The sequence below is a fragment of the Pinus tabuliformis genome, chromosome X (assembly GCF_031772625.1).
Source record: "Pinus tabuliformis cultivar Carrire ecotype Pingquan chromosome X, CPIR1, whole genome shotgun sequence".
Lineage (NCBI taxonomy): Eukaryota > Viridiplantae > Streptophyta > Pinopsida > Pinales > Pinaceae > Pinus > Pinus tabuliformis.
The window spans coordinates 474,057,974-474,079,781 of NC_142308.1; the positions used below are offsets into that span (position 1 = coordinate 474,057,974).

Consider the following 21,808-nt stretch of genomic DNA (forward strand, 5'->3'; position numbering starts at 1 on the left):
AGACATGAAAATTGATGATGTTAAATTATAGGGATAACCAAACTAAGAAATCTTTCTCATCCTTCACCCTACCCATCTACAGGGAAAAGTTGGGAAACTCTTCATCACTACATTTCAAAAGTTCAACACAATGACAATAGAGTCATGATCTTAAACAACATAAGAAAGCTAGTAGCACCGAATATGGAGGAACATGAGGTTCTACAAAACCACAAATAAAAGAAACATAATGCTAAGTTGGATCGGAAATTAATTTTTATGGACAACCATGAATAAAATACTTAGATTCTAATGCTTTTACCCACGTGTCAAACAAATTGGGGAAAGTGATGGCATTCTACCTCCAACTATATTTAATCCATTCAACATGAACTTATGTGGTTCAAAAATCACCAATCACTTATGGCTAACACCTGGAATAAGAGTGTCGGTTTGGTACATGATCCAAAATCAATGCTTCTTGTCTTAGTTTCAACTCCAAACACCAAATTATTGGCAATACGAGAGTGGTCAATATTCATAACCAAATTGTGTTTAATGAGCATTGGTAGTGTAATGTGTTAGTTGATGTAGCTTGAATAAGTGTTCTAGCCCCGAGTGGTGTCAGTGGGTGTTGGAGGTTGAATTTTTTTTTTTGAAGTTTTTTTTAAAGTAGGTGACCGCGCAGGAGGATAAAAGAGTGCGGGAAGAGACATAAATGGTGCATAGCAGAGGGAATCGGTGTAGAGGATAAATGTGGTGTAGCGAGAATATGGCAATGTCCAAGGAGCAGGGATGCATGCGAATAAGATTAGGTAATTAGGATTTTGTAGTGGTTGGTGAAAGAGGAGAGGGTTGCGATGGAAAGAGAGGTTATAGATATTTATAGGAATAAGGGGGTAGATGAAGTGGAATGAATGGGAAGGGACTATTGTTGGCGGACAGTTAAGTAGACATGGGACAGCTAAGGGAAAACGTCAAAAAATATCCTAATGGTTAAGCAGCCGAGAAGACAACTGGAGAATTGGAGGAGCAATATAAGAAGGTTTACAAAGCCATCGAGAGATCATAAAGGAAAAGGCTCGAGACAGATCATTGGTTGGCCATATGATTAGACAACTGGATGAAGGGATGACAAAATATCATATTGTAGTTGTTGAAGATGAGAGTGTTGTTGTGAATGTATCTTTCTTTTTGTGTCATTAGTCTTAAGTGTTAGCATCTGAGTTTGTAGTTGCATTGTACCCCATGATGCAAGGGAAAACATTTATAGTAAAGGTTGTATGATTTTGTGTTGTGTATGTGATCCTTTTTGTACTCTAAGTAGGGAATGATGTTTGGTGAGCTTAATTACAAAATATATGTGTTGTAGTGCCCGGTGCCTTTGCTTCATAATATAGTAATATAATGGATGGTTGGGTTGCCCCTTATATATTATCCAATGCATGTGTGTGTTTCTCTGGTTAGGGCATGTTGCTTCAATACATGTAAAATGGTTTGTTATTGCTCTAAGTATGTTTGAATCTCTCGAATGATCATGTTCATTGAGGGTCTGGTAATGAATTAATGCTTTACAGTATCCTTGTAACGAATTGTGACTTGTGTTTTTGATGCCGAACCAAATGCTGAGAGATGTAATTTAGGTCATCCTTTAGCGTACTATCACTGGTGACTTGTGCACTAACATTAAACACAATAGTCTAGGGGTCTTGCAGGATGCATTGTCCTAGGATGATAGCTAGGTGTTTGTCTAGTGGGTGTTTGATCCTTACGTTGTAGGTTGAAGTTTAGTGCCTTAGAATCTTAATAATCCCATCAGACTATGGAAACCTAGTTCTATAGTCACCCATTAGCATCTTGGGTGATACTTCATCCACTTTGTGGGTGTTGCCGAAAGGGGCAATTCTGAGCAGGTTTTGTTGTCCAACTGCGCAATAAGTCCTGGGTCTATTATAATCTTGTGCACCAACAAATGATTCCATTGTTAGGACCGGGGATCATTGGGTGATGTGATTGTTCTATGGTAGGTATGTAGAAGCCATGGAATACCACTAAGGAGAAGATTACTCGGTGGATTAAGTGGAAATAGCATGATTTTGCAATGAAAGAGATCGGGGATAAAAAGCATGCCATGGAGAAATGGTTGCAGAAGCACATGTTTACTGAATTCCACAAAGCTTTCTTTGGAGAGTTCCCAAATATCTTGATTGAGTGGGTTTAGTGGTTGAAGGACAACAATCCAACGTATCGCCATGATGGACCAAGGAGGTGAACTCTAGAGGAAGTATCCCAGTTGCAAGCAGTAAGTAACAAAATTTCATGTGTTGTAGATTTCTGGTTTGAAAGTGTGTTGGAGGGATACATTGTTGAGTTTGTAGTGGAAGTAACAATATCTTATACTACAGCGTAGAGAAAGTTTTTTAAGGGATCACAAGGCATATTTATAAGTTCATTACCATTAACCATTAAGATGTTACTATATGGCCATAGAGTTCTACCTTTGGAATCAAATAGCATGAGTGGCTAAACCACTCACATGTCAAGGGAAATGGGGGAGAACCAAGAGATGGTCTGAGAAGAGGGAAAGGAGAAAAGGTAGGAAGAATGTGGTGGAAGTTCACAGTGAGTAAAGAAATGCGCAAGTGAAGGTGAGGAGACAGTATGGAGATAGAGAGTTTTAAGGTTGTTACTTTGAGGAGTGGAAGGAGGTTTTGATGGGGTGATGTGGGAGGAGGTCGGTCAGTGTCGATGTCTACCGAAAGGTGAAGCCCAGTAAGAGGGGGCTAAGAGATGCCATCATAGGGCGAGGAGTAGTGGAAGTGACCAGAGTTACAAAGGAATGTAGTTTAGTACTTCACGCACTAAAGAAGAGGAAGAAGAGTAGTTGAGTCCATGCAACACGAGGTATTTGGATCCTGGACAGCAGAATCAGTGTGTTCCTCATGTCAAACCCACGACCCCGCACGCTTCTACAAATCAAGAGGTAAGTACTCAACATATTGTCACAACTAGTGTAGAAGGTAATTATAGTCAAGGAGGTGGAGGTATTAGTAGTAGTGGAATTATTCAAGCTATAGGGGGATTGTAGCAAGGTTCTTAAGCTCAGTTTGATGCGCAAACGAATGCATAGTTTTCCATTCGTTCAACAAGTGCAATTGGGAATACTTCATCAAGAAGTATTGCACAAAGTTCAATGGTGGGTGTGGAATTAAGGATGCCAATCGTTCATGGTGTTTGGAAAGAAAACCCAGAACAACATTTGTTTGTATGTGAGGTTGTTTGGATAGCCAAGTAGATCAAGGACAAGGTGAAGAAGATCGCATAGCAGGAAGCTACTTTCAGGGACTACACATTGACGCGGTATACAAAGTTCAAGAGTGTGACTCTAGCGGGATAGAAAAAGACCTTGAGTAAGATTAAGCATGCTTTAATAAGGAAATTTCAGAAGTTAAAGTCTGAGTCCTAGTGCATCACTGAGTTGAAGGAGATTAAGCAAGGCTTAAGTGAGTCTATGTGGGACTTTGATCAACGATTTAAGATTTTGAAGGATAGGCTGGCACTCAAAATTCTAGACGTGTAGAACAAAGAATGGTTTATTGACAAACTTCTACCCCACATCAGGATACCATTGACGCAACAGTAAATAGGTACGTAGTTAGAGGCATTAGAGCTCACATAAAAGTTGAAGGCTTCACTAGAAAGAGGTGGAGAAAGAAATGGCATGGGCTCAGGTACAGTCGCAGTTGGTTGCACTGAACTTGTAGCTTCAACACTTGACTAAGGGAAAATATAAGCACGATGAAGTATGGTTTACCATCTATCAGAGCAAAGGTCACCATAGGAACGAGTGTAAGTTGTTGATAGACTACATGGTGACTAGAATAGTGAATCCACTTGCATAGGGTAGAGGGATGTGGTGTGAAATTTACCCAATGTGGGGACACACTCCTCAGAACTATCCAATGATGCAAAAGTATGAAGCTATGACCCGCACTCTATTTTCTGATTTCTGCAAGTCAGTGGGACATGATATCCACCAATGTCATGCATTAGAGTTAATGTGTGAGTGTGGTTTTGATTTGGTTCGGGTGCAGGGAATGAAGCAAAGCTAGTTGGTTTCAATCAACTAGAGTATAACCAACCTATGCAATACAATCAGTTGGGGCAGGGACAAGGAATGGAAGCTAGAGGATTAGGGGGGCTTACTAGAGAAAGAGGAGGATTAGTACGAGGTCGAGGAACAATAGTCTTCTATAATTGTGGACAACGTGGACATCTTGCGTGGGACTACACTAATCCCTGCTACGTGTATACTTATTGTAGGGCATTAGATAATTTGATTGAGAATTGTCCACAATTGATTTCCAAATGGAAAGAGAAGGACCGGATGTGTGGATGATAGTTGTTAAGCCTCATCGAAGTCAACAATAGGTTGGCACAGTGACTCAAGGAGGTATTAGGATTGGAGCAGATGTTACAAAATCGGGTGTGCCACAACTGCAATGGGTGAGAAGAACTCTTGAACCTCCTATGAAGTTTGATCTTGTGCAGGAAAAGGTGATGCACAAAGAAGCATGAAAGGACATGGTTGTTGTTGAATGGGATAAATCAAAGGAAATCTGTGAAGCAACCACGCCTACTATCTATGATGATATTATAGGCATAGAGAAGGTGAAAGAGGCAGATCTAGTTCGGAACCTACTTCAAAGTTATCTAGAGTTAGTGAAGGATACACAAGCACTCGAAAAAATTAGGAATATGGTAGAGAAATGTTCCAAAGAAGCTGGAGAAACTACCACGCGAGCCTCAGTGTGCGCTGAACCAAGTGGCTCGTGAGAAGAGAACCAGTAAGAAATTTAGATTTGGTGCTCAACTTGAAGAATATGAAATGGATAATATCACAATAGATTTGGGGTCCGATGTGAACATTTTTCTGAAGAGTATATGGGAGATGATGGGGAAACCCAAGTTGACTTGGTCCCCCATCTAGTTAAGGTTTGTGAATCAACACCATATTTTCCCAATTGGAAGACTAAAAGGAGTGCCAGTGGATATTGATGGATTGGTGAGTAATGATGATTTTCAAGTTATTGAGATCATTGATGACACTGATCCCTACCCATCCTTGTTGGGGATTGATTTGGCATTCAAAAATCGAATGATCATTAATCTGAAGAAAAGACAAATGATTTTTGAAGGTGGAGACATTTGCGTGATAGGCCTTTTGAACCATGGCAAAGAGACCTGTATGGGGCGCAAGTTAAAGGCGAGCTAAGTCAAGAAGAGTTGGACAATATCTACTATGTGACATCTCGATGAGAGGATTACACGAATCCTACAACCAATTGAGTGTTGAGTTGCCGCAATATTGGGTCCTATGCCTCAGATTCAAAAGAAGCTTTGGAAAATTGGCAGAATAGACTACAGTACGCACACATCACTAGAGTGGTGCACTAGATAGGGACCAAGGTGCACAATCCACCTCACTTTGATGGATTATCTGAAGTGAATATTTTTGTACAGGAGTTTGAAGACTAGATACTGGAACACTGAAGGATACCCACACTGGATGTCGCCATGCGCGCAAGCCAACTAGATGTTGGGTTGCATATAAGGACCAGGTCACGGGGTGGAAACAGTGTAGACAATTAATGTGTCTTATATTTGGGACCACTTCAAGGGTCCCTGGGGAGAAGTGCTCAAGCATGGAGTTCTCAAGAACGCACTTAAAATGGTGCGTCGCAGCATGGACGAAAGGATGTCTACCGCAACAAGAGTGGGTACATCGATTTGCACATACACTTGACACCATTCTTGCAAACTGGTATGTTGAGTTAGAAGTGTGCAAAGGAACAAAGGACTAGAATGAAATGGCACAAAGTTTTAGAGCCACTTTTAGCTTTGAATTAGAAGAAACATCACTCGACGAGCCTTGAAGGCGTTGTGACAGAAAATTTTCACCATAAGGGAATCAATAGGGATGGAATGCAAACCACTATGCCCTGCACATAAAAATTTAAAGCAAGTGCAAGAGTTTCTAGAATGCTACAATGTGGAAAACAGGGTGAAGATGAGGATTATCCTCAGAATATACAAATCCCAAAGGTTGAAGGGGAACGTGCAGTAGATGGACCATCGTTGCAGTTCATCAAGTATGCGCAGCCTATCAGGACCTGAAAGGTGAGAATTGGGACAAAGGAGAATTCCAAGATGGATGCAATTTGGGACTATTGGGATGATGAGATAGTAGAGAAAGTCACAGAGCTATTGTGTGAAGACATGAAGGGGATTGTCCGATGATTGGGAGAGATGAGGATTCCTTTGAAACCTAATGTTAAGCCTGTGAACAAACAACCCTATTGATTAATTCCAATCTATAAGGAGAAGGTCAAGCGAGAGATAGATAAGTTGTCGCAAGCAGAGATTATAGAGCCCATGTTGGAGTCTGAAAGGTTAAGTCCAATGGTAGTCCAGAACAAGAAGACTAGTGAAATTAGGATCTACGTGAACCTCTGAAAGATGAATGATGTTCGCATGCATGATCCCTTTCCTACCTCATTCACAGATGAGATATTAGAAAATGTGGGCAGGTAGGAGGCTTACTCCTTCACCGCGGATTTTTTGTTTATCATCGAGTAAATATTTCCAATGGAATTGCCATAAGACCACCTTTGCAACAAAATGGGGATGCTTCCAATACACGGTGATGCCATTCAAATTGAAGAATGCACCAACGATTTTCTCACGGATAGTGGTTGCAGCGTTCAACTAGTTCATCCATAAGTTTATAGAGGTCTACTTAGATGACTAGACATCGTTAAGTTTGTTGAAGAAACATATTGAGGTGCTACCACTGATGTTGGATAGGTGCAAACATCTGCAATTTCCTTGAATATTAAGAAATGTAAATTATGTGCACCCATTGGTATTATGTTGGGACATGTCATCTACAAAGGAGGGTCGTTGGTGGATCTGATCAAGATTGCAATAATAGTAGACCTACCATCGCCTACATCAGTTAGAGTGTTGTGATCTACCCTGGGGAATACAGATTATTATAGCAAAAATTTATATAGGGGTACGCCAAGATTACAACACCTATGGAAAAATTATTGAAGAAAGGGGCAAATTTCTAATGGAATGAGGGTCAACAAACCCTTAATGTGGAGGTTTGTCGTTACACCAAAACCCGCAGGTTTTGGTAAACATTACAAGCCAGTAACTAGGATCCCCAGGGTGGAAATTACGGATTCTATAGAGATGCGGTGATTCTTCCAACACCCCCCCTCAAACGCAACTTGGGGGAATCGAACCTGGGTCCAAGCTCTGATACCATGTGGAGGTTTGCCGTTACACCAAAACCCGCAGGTTTTGGTAAACATTACAAGCCAGTAACTAGGATCCCCAGGGTGGAAATTACGGATTCTATAGAGATGCGGTGATTCTTCCAACACTTAACACCTTGAAAGAGAAGTTGGTGTCCACGCCTATCATAGTATTTCCATATTGGAATAAATAATTTCGTGTTCATGTGGATGTGTCATCGATAGTGTTAGGTGTGATTTTAGCTCAGGCTAGAGAGGGGGAGATTGACCATCCTATTTCCTTTTCTAGTAGAAATCTATTGACGACTGAGCAGAACTATACTATAACGGAAAGAGAAGGATTGGCGATGGTGTATGCACTACAAAATTTTAGGCACTACTTATTGGGTAATAATTTCAAGTTATACACTAATCATTTTTCATTGAAGTACCTCGTCAAAAAGCCTATGTCGGGGAGGAGAATTTGCAGATGGCTACTCTATTTTCAAGAGTACGATTTCCAAGTGGTGGTTAAGCCCAGTGAATTAAACACATGACCTGATCAGTTGTCGCACTTGACCTCAGGAGAAGAGGCACATAACTTGGAGGATAATCTTTCGGATGCACAACTTTTTGCTATGTCCATGGTAGATGACTATTTTTCAAAGATTGTGCACTTTCTAAGTACAGGGATGGCACTAGAATATTATATGGTTGCGCAAAAGAAGCAGCTAGTAGTGAAAGTGGCTAATTACCAGTTAATTACAGGATCTCTATATAGCTTAGGAGCAAATGGAATTATGTGAAGTTGTGTTTTGGAGCATGAGCTGTTGATGATTTTGACAGAGGCACACTCGGGTGTCGCAGGAGGACACTGTGCAAAAGACCGGCCACGACACAGAAGATTTTGCACACAGGATTATGGTGGCCTACGGTGCATGTTAATGCTAAGGAGTTATGTAGGGCTTGTGATGTATGCTAGCAAGTAGGGAGGCCATCTCATCTAGACAAAATGTCGTTAGTCACCCAACTCACTTTACAATCCTTTGAAAAATGGGCCATTGATTTTGTAAGACCAATTAACCCACTAGTAAGGAGGACTGGATCACAATACATAATTACTTCTATTGATTATTTGACCAGATGGGCAAAAGTTGTGCAAGTAAAGAATTGTAATGCAGAGACAATTGTATGCTTTTTGTTTGAGAATGTAGTAACCAGATTTGGGTGTCCCATAATCTTAATGAGTGATAAAGGCACTCACTTCTTGAACAAGACCATTGCAGCACTTACAGAGGAGTTTGAAATATATCACCAGAAAAGTACCCCCTACCATCCGCAAGCTAATGGAATTATGGAAGCGTTTAATAAGATACTAGAGACTACACTCACTAAGGTGTGCAATGTGCAACATGATGACTGGGATTTGAGGATACCATTGGTTTTGTGGGCATATAGGACTGCCTGCAAAATGTTAACTAGCCAGACACCCTTCCAATAAGTATATGGGCAGCAAGTCGTCATGCACATGGAGTTTTTGGTGCCAAGTTTACGCATCGCGGGAGCCACACAATTATTGGAGTCTGGGAAGTGGAGCGAAGGTTGCAAGAGTTACTGCAATTGGAAGAAGATCGAGCACTAGCCAATTTCCACCAGGAAGAGCCAAAGGCCCTGTATAAAGCTTGGCATGATAGGAGAATTAAACAGAAGACATTTCTGGTTGGGGACTTCGTACTATTGTACGATATTAAGTTTTTAAAGCATCCAAGGAAGTTCCAGATGCATTGTATGGGGTCGTATATCATCCAACATGTAATAGATGTGGACATGGTGCAACTAAAGAACTTGGATGGTACGTCGTGTGAGAGATTTGTCAATTGGAGTTGGTTGAAACTATACTGAGACATATGAGCTCCTACACAGACGAGCAGTGTATTGGTTGTACATAAATAATGTAGATTGATTATGGTATGTAGAAAATTAGAATGGTATTTGTTAGAGTTATTAGTTAGCAGTTCATTTAATTTTCTTGAAGTAGCAGAACACTGCGTATCGGAGGGGATACTGTGTAGCATTTCTATCACACTGGAAAATGTGCAGTGTTGGGGGTGCCTTACCATCAAGAAGTTGGTGCAAAGGAAGGAAGTGATAGCAAATTAAGGCCGACGAGATTAAGTAGTGACATGATGTTTGTTGTGAATTAGGATTAGGGTCACATTGGCACTAAGTGCGAGACCACTGTGTGATCAATGATCTTGCCAGAAATCAATAATTGGAGATGTGGTTAGTTCATAATCTAGTGGACAAATGGAAAAGACATTTAGAATGGTTGATTCATAATTATTAGGCAAGGCAGGTATTCATTAAGAAAATCGTCGTCGACAAACCATGATCATGGTGGGAAGCTGTGTTAGTAAACCCCACCTACAATGAGAGGACACCCGTAAGAGTGGAAAATTGCCTTGGATCTTGGTGTCGTGACAAGGTGATGGTTCGAAAGTGTGAAAAGTATGCATGGAAGTATGAGTTTGGGGAATACAAGCATGCAATACAATTGTGCCATCAAAGGAGTCAGGAGGAATAAAGGAAGAGGAGCACATGAGATAACAATTGCAAGGTAATGAAATTCAATCAAAGCAGAGCTGAGCAGTAGAGATTAAGATTTCAAGCAAAAGAGTAATGAACATTGAGCCATGGGGAAAGAGAGCAAAGCCTTTGCGGAGCAAAATCCATGTACAAAGCACCCTTTGTGCCCGCAAAAGGGTGGGGCTAAGCAGACATAAAGAAGCAAGGCATCTCCAAAGAATGGCAATTCAAAAAAAACTTGGGAGGATGCTAGTGCAGAACCCAGTTCCAAGACAATTAAGCTTACTATAACCATTGAGTATAGAGCAGAGTCTAGGTATGTATTGCCAGTAAAAGAACCCCATGCTTCTATTCCAGTTCCTCAAGATGCTAAGTATATGGTATAAATACCTCCTCTCCCACCTGAAGTATGCAGAGAAGGGAGAATTCAAAATTTTCTTGAACAGATCAAATACTCGCATCACAATATCTATGATCCCTCTCAACTTCCAGACCTCCAAGATTATTTGCAACTAGTGCAGGCCCCAGATGGCGTACCCATATTGGAACTGCAAAAAAGGGCATGTAGCTTAGAAACAAGTGGGATTTTTAACCTCTTTCACATCCTGCAACTTTGGGCGAGGGGACAAGATAAGCGTAGTCACCAAATGCTTGCTAGCTTGCATCTGTGGATCATACATGTGGCTACACAGATCATTGTCGTTGATCATCAAGCTAATTCATGACATTACATGCTTACCAATCGAGGGAGAGGATCCAGAGCCAATAATCAGTGATAAAACTCTCAATGCACACGTAACTAAAACTTTCAAAAAAAACAGAGGAAAGTGAGGGTATCTAATCTCACTGATCAATGATTAGGCTACTAGATTTGTTGTGCAAGCGATAACCAGTGAATTATTGATCAAATGTAGGGTAAACAAAGTTCCAACAAGAGTTATCATGCTAGCAAATCATTGCACCAAGGGGGAAAGTTGGGGTGGGCGCCATTTCTGTTGAAGCAGTTTTAACAAGATTGCTTGGATACTAAATAGCGTAACTCAAAATTCCATTATGCATGGCTATTAATATTGATTGCCTTAGTCACTTTGGAAAAACCAGAGAGCTTTTAGCCAGCGAATAATCCTTCTCATCCCATCTTAGCAGCTCGGTTCTAAAACCTATGGACCCAAAAGAAGACCAACACAATCATGTTCTTTCTATATGGGGAGATGTTGCGCATTGTTATTCGAGAGACCCCCTCACTACCTGAAGAAAGTGCGGTAAAATTCAAAGCCGTAGTCTTTAAGGCGACTTTTTGAAAGCCTTTCTGGCGATTTTTTCCGGTGAAAATCCGGCAATAATTTATTGAAATCGAAGTTTGATAACTAGTTTCTTCACAATGAAACCGTCCCAGGGGTTTTTCAGGGTGCTGAATCCGAATATGCAGTTAAAAAACCATTTTAACTGCAACAAATCATGATTTCATCTCAATTTCTTCCGCCGGATTCCGTCACCGGAATCTCAAAAAGTCGCATTATAGACAACTCCAAATTCAAAGGTGTCATGCGGTTTAAAGTTGATCTTCATTTTATCTGGATCTTATCGTGCAGGGATCTAAAACAGTGTTGGTTGAAAACGAGTTATCAATTCACGGCACAAGAGGTTCAAGAAATTGTGGATTCATGGGAGGATCCATGAAAGGTCCATATATTGAGGAAATTTCAACTAGTGAAGGGACCGAAGGGTCCCCGTCAAACCAAGAACAACAAGAGGTGCACTCCCCTGTCATTCCAAAGAAAGAATCACAAGAAAGGTCGTTAGCATTTGGAGAAAAAACAACATTGGGAAAGAAAGGGTTTTGAAGAGTACCGCAAGGAGCACGTCGACAATGTGGGCGAGGAAGAAGCAGAAGGCCACCCATGCATCTCCAGTTCAAACCGTGTTAACTAAGGATGACTTTGAAAGAATCGGTGAGCAGATGGAAGATGTTACTACAACAAAATTGGATAAGCTACAACAAGCCGTAAGTGAGTTGAGCACCAAGCTAACCCTACAAGTGGTTTTGTCGGAGTTTGGAGGACTACATACTGCGGGGATTCAGCCTCACTTCTATTTGCCCACGCCTGAATCATCTTCATCCAAGCAACCCAAGCAGATATTCTATTTACCTAATGAAGTCGTAGAAGCATGGGAGGTGGTTGAGCAGCAGAACATTGTAATCACGGCTCAAATCAACTTGATAATGTCCTAGTTGGATGTGGAGGATTTGACTTAGCTACAACGCAGTGCAATGTGAGAGGTACACAACTGGTTGACTGCGACTAGCGGAGAATTAGAAAAAACAAAGAAAACCTAAGAACGGTTGTAGCAAGAGAAGGAAAGGATAGCAGAGAACGTAGCAGAATGGCACACTGCTTTGACGCAGGGTTATGGGGAACTCATAGAGGGGTTCGTCGACGATTCCACTTCGGCCAAGGATGTGGTAGCGAGGATCAGTGAGGCAATACAAGGTCTAAAGGCACAAATGACATAGTCAGAGGCATGCCAACAACCACAGACACCACCAGAAGAATGTGAGCATAGGCAACTGATTCAGCAAGCTAAGGAGCAAATGGCTAAATATGAGAGACATTGTCAGAGCCTAGTTGAGAAGGGTGCTCAATAATGGAAGTTTGTTGGAAGTTCCTGTTGTGGCACAAGCCACTGATCAAATATTGAAGGTTAATGAGCGAATGTGACAAATTGAGCAGAGCATATGTATGATGAGTTTTGTTGATAAGCGGGAGCAGTACATGAAAAGTTATGGCTCAGGGAGCAGAGTGATAAGCTCCGTGAGGATAAGAAGCAATGGACTAACCTACAAGATCGAATATTAGCAATTACATATGAACGTAATGATTTGTTGAAAAGTGTGTTAAGAGCAAGTTGCGAGGATGTCGGTGTTGTCACCCAAGACCCGAACACGGGAACAAGCACAAGATTATTGGTAAAGTAAACAAATTTAAGGCCAATATTAAGGCACAAGAGGAAGCTTTGAATGCATTACGAAAGGTCGTAGAAGAGAAACTCTCCTCTCAGAAGAAAGACTAAGTGGCTCAGGACGAGCCACAGTTTTGAGTTGGGGGCCTGTTGGAGGCCAATTTTTTGTTTGAAGTTTTTGTTAAAGTAGGTGACCACACAGAAGGATAAAGGAGTGCGGGAAGAGAAGCAAACAATGTGCGGTAGAGGTAGTTGGCGCATGAGGAGAAACACGACGCAGGGAGAAGATGGCAGCGTCCAAAGAGCGGGGACGCATGCGAATAAGATTAGGTAGTTAGGATTTTGTAGTGGTTGGCAAAGGAGGAGAGGGATGTCATGGCAAGAGAGGCTACAGATATTTATAAGAAGATGGAGGCAGACAAAGTGGAATGAAACAAGAAGGGGATATTTTATGCAAACAGTTAAGCAGACATGGGATAGCTAAGGGAAAATGTCAAAAAATATCGTAATGGCCAGCTAGCCGAGAAGACAACTGGAGAAGTGGAGTAGGCTTAGAAGGTTTAGGAAGGCCGCAGGAGTCGATAAAGGAAGAGGCTTGAGATAGATCGTTGGTTGGTCACATGATTAGACAACTAGACGATGGGACGACGGACGAATTTTATAATGTCTCGAATGACCATGTTCATTGAGGGCCTGGTAATGAATTAATGTTTTACAGTGTCCTCGTAATTAATGGTGCCTTGTGTTGTTGATGTTGACCCAATTGTTGAGAGATGTAAGTCAAGCCAGCCTTCAACATACTGTCACTGGTGAATTGCGCAATAACTAGTAAACATAAGAGTCCAAGGATCCTGCACAGTCCTATGATGATAGCTATGTGTATGTTCGGTGGATGTCTGAGCCATACGTTGTAGGTTGAAATTTAGTGCCTTAGAATCTTAAGAATCATGTCAGATTGTGGAAACTTGGTTCCAACAGTGACCCATTAGCATTTCGGGTGAGACTTCATCCACTCTGTGGGTGTTGCTGAGAGAGTTGATGTTGAGTGGGTTTTGTTGGCAAACTGCGCAACAAATTCCAAGTATGTTAGAATCTCGTGCGCTAACAGTGAGAGTAGGAACACAAGAGCGGAAAATGTCTCCAAGCCCAAGTTATTCTTTTGAATGGAAATCTCTTAATTAAATTAATTAATCATTTTTAATTATTTTCCAAAATCTAACTTAGGGAAATAGATTAATTAATTAGTAATAATTGAAACATGGTTGATTTTCCTCTAGAGACTTCTAGTAAAGTTTTTAAGTGACCTTAGCCATCGGTTAGATCATTTCAAATCTCAATCTTGGCCACTGATTTCTCAATGAGAAATTATAAAGGAAATCGATGGGCAGTCTTGAAGATCATAGAATGATCAATTCATTGCAGTGAAGAGGGCACAATGATAGCGTGGGGCTTGACACCAGTGAGGGTTTCAAGAACAGTTGAAATAGTGAATATTTGCGGATATTTTCTTTCATTAGTATTCTTCCAATTTCCGAGATCTAGAGGAGGAATTCTCCCAGAGTTATTCTGCAGACAAAGAAATCGTGATTGCCAGGATAGGTCGTACGAGTTGCCAGTTTAGCATATCGAGATTTCTAGTTGCAAAGTGAATTACAAGAAATCAGTGTGATTGCAGAAAAGACGGATTCCAGGATTCGCAACAAGTTATTGGAGTAGCAGTGCAAATTACAGAAGAGGTTGTGTTAGATTGCAAAGGGAGGTTGTGAACCTTCTAGTGGTCAGATCGATTTGTGGAGGTGAAGATATATTTTGCTAGAGCTTTGTCGTGGTTTGACAAGCAATTGTAATATTTATCAATTACAAAATTTGTTGAAGATAATAATAAAACCATCAAATCTAAAGAACTGGTTTTCCCTTCAAGGTTTTTCCAGGCACTTTTTGCCCAAAAACATTGTGTCCATTGTGTGGTTGGTTTTCTCAAGTTTTCTATCAAAGTTTCCACAGTTTATTTAATTGGTGAAATTTGCAATTGTGTTTTATTCGTTATTTGCAGTAAATAATTTGCGAGGACAAATAATCTGTTTAAAACTTTAAAGATAGGAGAATAATAACCAAATTAACTGCAGTAGAATTTTTCACATAATGTTCCTCATCGTCCAATAGCACAAGGCCCTAAGGAAAATTTGGAGGAGCTATAGAACACTTGTCGGGAATCTTGTTCAATGCTGAAGGAAATCCTTCCAAACATGAACACTAAAAACAGTTTGGAACAAGACAAGGTAAGTCTAGTTCTTTCCTACATCATATGGGGTGGTAGAGAAGAATTCTATTGCCTTTAAAGTCATACCGATATATTATCCTTTAGTACGATGAAGAGGTTGACTGATCCTGTTTGTCTCCATGAGGAGCCAATATTCAAGAGACATTGGAAGTAAGGCCGTCTCATATAGAGAGTTGGAATAAAGATGAAGCCCATCAATATAAAACAAACAAACTTTGTTGACCCAGAATATGCATCACCCACCAGCACAAATGCTAACCATGTATAACACATATCTCCATGCTATCTATATGAAGGATATAGATAAATACATTGCTGTGTGTTTCTTATTAAGTCAGTTGTATACTAGTCAGGAATCAAGATGATAACTAACACAGTAAGAATTTTTTCAGTCATATCCTTTTAGGACCGAAGAATAAAATTAAATTTTTATATGACGTTATTTTTCTGAAAATTTCTTATGGCAGTAAATAGGTGATGAGGTTTTATTTTATCAAAAAAAAATGATTATACAGATTTGATATTTTTAACAAATCGCAGTGAAAAGAGGCAAATTTATGGATTATTTGCTAGTGTGAAGTAGCCCCAGGGCTAAGACCTTGCTGCTGATGCAACAAAGGGTGCAATTAAAGCATTTTCAACAAGAATGTGGTGATCCATTGCATTGCACTTGCACTCTTTTAAAAAATATTGCTGCCAGATATTTAATCTGTTTTACAAAGAGAAAACTTAATCAATCAATTTTAGGGTTGTTTCTGATGGATTAATTATAATAAAGTTCCTTTGATGGAATTAATAAAAAGGGCTTCTTCAAGTAGAGGGACAGTAAAGAATGTACAATACGGACAAAATTGGCCAGAATATTCGAAAAACATTAAAAGATTATGGCTCTGAGCTATCGATTCTCTATCCTAAATATTTGCCTCCAAAGTTGGATCGAATGTCAAAGTTCTTGAATTCATCTACGCCATTTTATCCTTTCTATTCTTGAAACTGGAAAGGTACGGAATAACCAAGGGTAAAACACAAATTAATATAGCTTTGAATTCTAACAATACCGAACTCTTTTCATGTAAAAGGATCCCTAAAAGCACATATAGGACATTCAAACAGACCAAGTCCCATATACACAGCCTTGTTCATTCCAAAATTCAGAGAAAAGAAATGTACTTCCTGTATTGAAACACAAATCAACTGCAGACTTTCATAAATGGCCTATTCTTGTCACATGGATCTAGTGCAGGTGGTTGAGAGGAGATCTGTTATCGTCTCCACCCTAGTTAAAATCCTGCTTGTGACATGTTCACTCTTTGTGACTGAATTGTTGACTGGGCTCTTTGTAACCCAATTATTGATGGGTTGGCAAGGTACCAGCAATCTCATCCTTGCTTTCAGGCTTGACGGGGGGCAATCTGTATTTCACAGAAGTTTCACAGAAGACTAATAAATAAAAATTAGTCAAAAAAAAAACTAGGTTATTCTCACTTTGTACTTGTCAGTTCATCTCTCAGCATCTTTGCAGCTGCAACCATGTTGGTCAATGATGGAACAACTTCACTGTACTTTCGAGTTTTTAAACCACAGTCAGGGTTTACCCAAAGGATGTTTGTCTCCAACACAGACAGCATCTAGCAATGCAGAAGGTAAGAGTCAGTTTAGCGTTCCTCCTCATGATATACTTTGATATTATAACTATGTAAGTTTGTTTTTAAAAATAGTGAAAAGAGATGGCTTTTATAAACTAAAAGTATTAGTAAGAGCACCTTGTGGATGCGGTTCACAATCTCTTGTGTGTCTGGGATGCGTGGAGAATGGATGTCATATACTCCAGGGCCGATTCCAGCCCCATATTTCACACCCTCCTGGAAAACTGAGAGTAATTTTTCATCAGAACGGGAATTCTCAATAGTAATGACATCAGCATCCATACCAATGATAGAATGGATGATATCATTGAAGTTGGAGTAGCACATGTGTGTATGGATCTGCAGAATCAAACAATAGGACAAAGATGAAACTAAGTAGCAATCAAGCCAATGCCAACTACCCCATCTTTCTATATCATTGCATAACCAAGTGTATAATCAGGTAGAGTTAAAAATTAGATCAGACCTGGGTAGTATCCTTTACACCACAGTTGGTAATCCGGAAAGCATTAACTGCCCAGTCCAGGTAGTGCACATGTTCTGCCTTGCGTAAAGGCAACCCTTCCCTGAGAGCTGGTTCATCGATTTGGATGACCTGGAATCAAGAGCAAAAACAGCTTCATTAAAAAGGAGATAAATGGATATGAAAAGAAAGTGAAAAGATAATAGAGGATATGGAATTAAACACAACCAATTGTCAAGACTTACCTGAATACCAGCTGCCTCAAGGTCTTCCACCTCTTCCTTGATTGCCAAAGCAATTTGCATGCATGTTTCAGACCTAAAATACCATTTCATTAGTGTTTTCAATCATACAAGGATGATAGCGGGAAAAAAATGCAAAGGATTCATGCCCAACTAGCCATTGTTATTAGAAATTATTCTGTTATTACCTGGGCTGATCATTTCTTACAAAGGACCAATTCAAAACTGTGATGGGTCCAGTAAGCATTCCTTTCATGGGACGAGCAGTCAAGCTCTGGGCATGCATTGACCAAAAGACAGTCATAGGGTTGGGGCGACTAACATCTCCATAAATAATTGGTGGCTTAACACAACGAGATCCATAAGACTGAACCCAACCATTGACTGTGAATGCAAATCCCTGAAGCTGCTCTCCAAAGTATTCCACCATGTCACTTCTCTGCAGCATGTGATAGAAAAATCATTAGATTTCTTTCACGACATAGAAAGATCCTCCATAAGCATCAACCATTGGGCCATTGAGCACTCACTTCAGGCTCTCCATGTACAAGGACATCAAGATCAAGCTCTTCTTGCAACTTGACCACTTTAGCAATTTCCTCTTGGATGGTTTTGATGTATTCTTCCTCTGAAATCCTACCAATTTTCCATAAGTTAGTACTCTTACATGTCCCTCAAATTAAAATAAAGGAATCTTTCTGAAAAACTTTTCACTTAGCTATGCATACAGAAAAACAAAGTTGTTTTCCTTGTATTCATGTCGAACTCTATGAAGATCAATTATTAGTGTTGAAATACTTTTCACTTGGCTATTCATATAGAAAAACATACTTGTTTGCCTTGTATTCACGTCGAACTCTACGAAGTTCAATTGTCTGAGGGAAAGACCCATTGGTTGTAGTGGGGAGAGTTGGAAGGTTGAGTTTCTTATGCTGTTTCTCCAAACGGGTTGATACAGGTGTAGTTCGGTGGTGATCAGATTCTTTAAGTGCTGCAGCCTGTATTTCCAGATAAGATAGAGGATTCAAAGTCATCCTAAAAATCACACCTCCAGGTTGACATCATTCAAGCAGTCAGTATTTGTGTTCACTAATAAGCATCTCACCTAGCATTGTTGTGTTTGAACTTTGCAAGCATGATATATTTGATCAAAAGACTGCACTTTGTAAACAGTTTCAGGAAAAAAAGGGTAAAAGCTTTAGACAGTGTTGAATTGAATAAAGAGAATGAGCACAAAGAAGCTATGATCATACAGCTTTCTGCACTGCTTCATTGTTCACCCGAGGGGATGACATCCTTGAAACTATGGCTGCTGCATTTGAAGCAAAGAAGGTCTGTGGAGAACAATGAATGCAAATATCAGTGCTCAAAATGTTAGCAATTCAGGATACAAAAGATGTTCGTATTTCCACTTTAAATTGCAACATATATTACAAATATGTACCAAAGGCTTTACCTCATCCTTTTGACCAGCCAACAACTTGGCTAGAGCAACTGTTTCATTGATCTTTTGTGCAGCAAATGTTAGCCATGACTTAAGTTCCCCATCAAGCTTTGTTTCATTAACCAAATCAACTGCTGTATGCATGAGGGAGCAGGAAGTAGAGACAACTAGCTTGTCTGCAAGAATATCAACAATCATTATCTGTGAAATTTTAAAAATTAAGCTATTAAGGCATACGGCTAGAGTACAGCCATGCTACATACCCTTCGCAACTATTTTCTCCAGATCTTCCAAAATGCTCAATGATACAGACAAATTATTTAACCAGATGTTTCGTCCATCAACTACACCAGCAAAGAGATATTTGTCATGAGGGAAGCCAACCTCCTTGATTAGGTTTAAGGTATTTATTCCACGGACAAGATCAAAACCAATACCAAAGATACTCTTCAGTCCAATCAACATTCTGAAAGGAACAAGACACAGTATTAAATTTAAACATTTAAATCCAGAAATCAGCAATTCCACAAACCAATATTCAAAGTATAAGCACACTATATGAAATAACGAAGAGCAAATTCCATAGCTGCATCCTACTTATAGGTCTTAACCGGTACATCAGCAAAATAAGTTTCCACAATCAGTTTGATATCATCAAGCTCCTCTTCAAGGTAAGTGTAAGCCTTGTAAAAGGCCCCCAGTTCACGTTCCTGGAGATCCATTACAAGGAAGGGCTCATCCAACTGCACCCAGGCTGCCCCAGCTGCCTTCAGCTCTGAAATCACTTCCCTTAATCATACCAACAGTAAAGACAACCTCGTTAACACCAATGTTATTTAAAATTTGCCTTTCAATTTAAAAAGTTAATTGTCTTATTGAACTTCTAAAAACATATAATCATCTCTGAACCTTCCATATGAATGTTTACTTGTATATAGGAAGAATTTCATCAATCAATGAAAGGAGATCAAATGTTCTTGCTACATCTTTTGCTGGCTTTGACAGTAGCAAGTATGACACAGGGCCAATGACAACTGGCATAGTCTCAATGCCAACCTGTAGCATAGAAAGGCAGGCCTTATAGTTGTCATAAAGAGCAACACTCAATTAAAGAAGTAGCTTCAATGTAAATATTTACTTTGGCCTTAAGAATGAAAAGAATCAAAAGTCATTAACGTTGTAAGAAAACAACGGAATGTTGCAGTTTTAGAGGATTGGTTCCAACTTAGAGGTAGCAGTGAGTTGACTTGCACAGAAAGATTACCTTCACCCCCATGGTTTCCCAAGCTACAATGGCAATTGTGTTAAAAGAGAGAATATCTTGTCTTCAACGGAATCATAATAATATTCAAGCTCACTTTTGATTAGCTTGCTTTCTAATACTCTTGTAAGGAAGAAAAAAGAGACAGTAGGAGACAGATTTTGTACCTCCTTGGCCTCCTTGTACTCGTCCACAACCTTGTGGGATGAGTAGGCAAACTTAATATCTGGCCTCAACTCTGGAACAATGTAGTGGCTGGAAAATCCAAACAGATCCCATTAGAAATGCCAAAAAAGATAAAAGTCATCTACAAGACATCAGTAAAAACAAGTAAAAAGAGATTCATTATGATTGTGATAGTGTGCATACTAATTGGTGTCAAACCACTTGGTCATTTCCATAGCAGGATGCTTAGCATTTCCACGAGCCATAGAGAAATATACGTCCAAACCAATCTCACCACCAATCCATCCATATCTAGGGGGAACAGCTCCAACCATGGTAGTTGTATCAAGAACCTGATCATAGTAGGAAAAGGTGTTGCTTGGAATGTGTTTCAAACTAGCATCAGCCATCTGCTTCCAGATGGATACTCTCAGATCCTTGGCAACTCTCTCCAAATCCTCTGCAGAACTCTTGCCATCCCAGAAAGACTCGAGTGCAAATTTGAGTTCCCTCTTGGGCCCAATTCTGGGATAACCAACAACATGGGAAGCCATTTTTCAGTCTTTTTATCCCTCTGCTGGTGCACTGCAAAGATATCAGAATAGGAAGCTGGTAGCTAAGTTTTGTGAACAAAATAATTTGTAAAATATGCCAGCTATTTTTTCTATATCATAATATAGAAAATCAATTTATTAAATGCCACTTCTCAAAATAAAAGCTGAAGATGTATGAAGTACAGATCTGATATATCATTTTTATAGTGTTCTATTACCATCCTACAAACAAGATCCCTTGTTGTACTTGACTTTATATAAAGGGATAATCAGTGACGAAAATTGCAAGGCATGATATGGAAAAAAAACTTATTGAGCAGAAGATTTTGTGTTGATGATCAAGCACAACTACAAGTTTCTGCAAACATTGTCCAGTACTTGCACAATGCATGATTATGAATTCGAAATAATGTGAGACTACTCTAGAATTTCTGTCATAATTCACTTTTCATAAGATCTACACCAATTGGGTATAAACCAGTGGTCCAGTTCAAACATTTCCATTGGATTGTGCAGAAGATAGATGTTGAAAATGTAGTGATGGAAGGTCTTTTGGCTTGTGCCTTAGCCAGTGACGACCTCAACTTAGTCTTTCTCTAGCATGGATACAAGTTCATGAGATAGACTTCAGTTTCGATTAGTTGATTTCCAGTTTACTGGAACAGTCATCAAGTTTGCATGCGTAGAGTTGGAGCTTCAGTTAGTTGGAGTCTTCTTCAGTTAGACTTGTTGAAGAATGTAACTAGTGTTGGTCTTCGTAATTGTATTTGTCAAAATTAAAACTTATTGTAAAAGAAAAATATTTTTGAAGCATGGGTTTCATGCTCTTTCATTTATTTTATAGGCCATGGCCTCCATTGAAGGCTTCTAGGTTTTGTCAAGAGTCAAGAGAGTCATTGTCATATTTATTAGACCCTCTTTG

The 21,808-nt window shown here is 39.7% G+C and overlaps 1 protein-coding gene across 8 annotated transcripts in view; it reads right to left on the reverse strand.

Moving 5' to 3' along the window:
• Positions 1-16,111: 16,111 nt before the first annotated feature.
• LOC149140730 (5-methyltetrahydropteroyltriglutamate--homocysteine methyltransferase 1-like) overlaps positions 16,112-21,808 on the reverse strand; it is a 29,620-nt gene continuing 23,923 nt past the window's right edge. For 3 of the 8 annotated variants that reach the window (XM_089446195.1, XM_089446198.1, XM_089446200.1), the window contains 14 exons: positions 20,537-20,906; positions 20,335-20,422; positions 19,835-19,962; positions 19,504-19,695; positions 19,170-19,372; positions 18,919-19,082; positions 18,716-18,796; positions 18,294-18,460; positions 17,993-18,098; positions 17,651-17,901; positions 17,466-17,538; positions 17,224-17,352; positions 16,875-17,096; positions 16,112-16,739 (listed from right to left, as the gene is read on the reverse strand). In XM_089446195.1, the coding sequence (XP_089302321.1) occupies positions 16,593-16,739; positions 16,875-17,096; positions 17,224-17,352; positions 17,466-17,538; positions 17,651-17,901; positions 17,993-18,098; positions 18,294-18,460; positions 18,716-18,796; positions 18,919-19,082; positions 19,170-19,372; positions 19,504-19,695; positions 19,835-19,962; positions 20,335-20,422; positions 20,537-20,886 (2,301 nt within the window). In that variant the 5' untranslated portion in view covers positions 20,887-20,906 and the 3' untranslated portion in view covers positions 16,112-16,592. Of the gene's footprint in view, positions 16,740-16,874; positions 17,097-17,223; positions 17,353-17,465; positions 17,539-17,650; positions 17,902-17,992; positions 18,099-18,293; positions 18,461-18,715; positions 18,797-18,918; positions 19,083-19,169; positions 19,373-19,503; positions 19,696-19,834; positions 19,963-20,334; positions 20,423-20,536; positions 20,918-21,808 lie in introns of all 8 variants that reach the window. The other 5 variants (XM_089446194.1, XM_089446201.1, XM_089446196.1 and 2 more) reach the window with 3 other exon arrangements.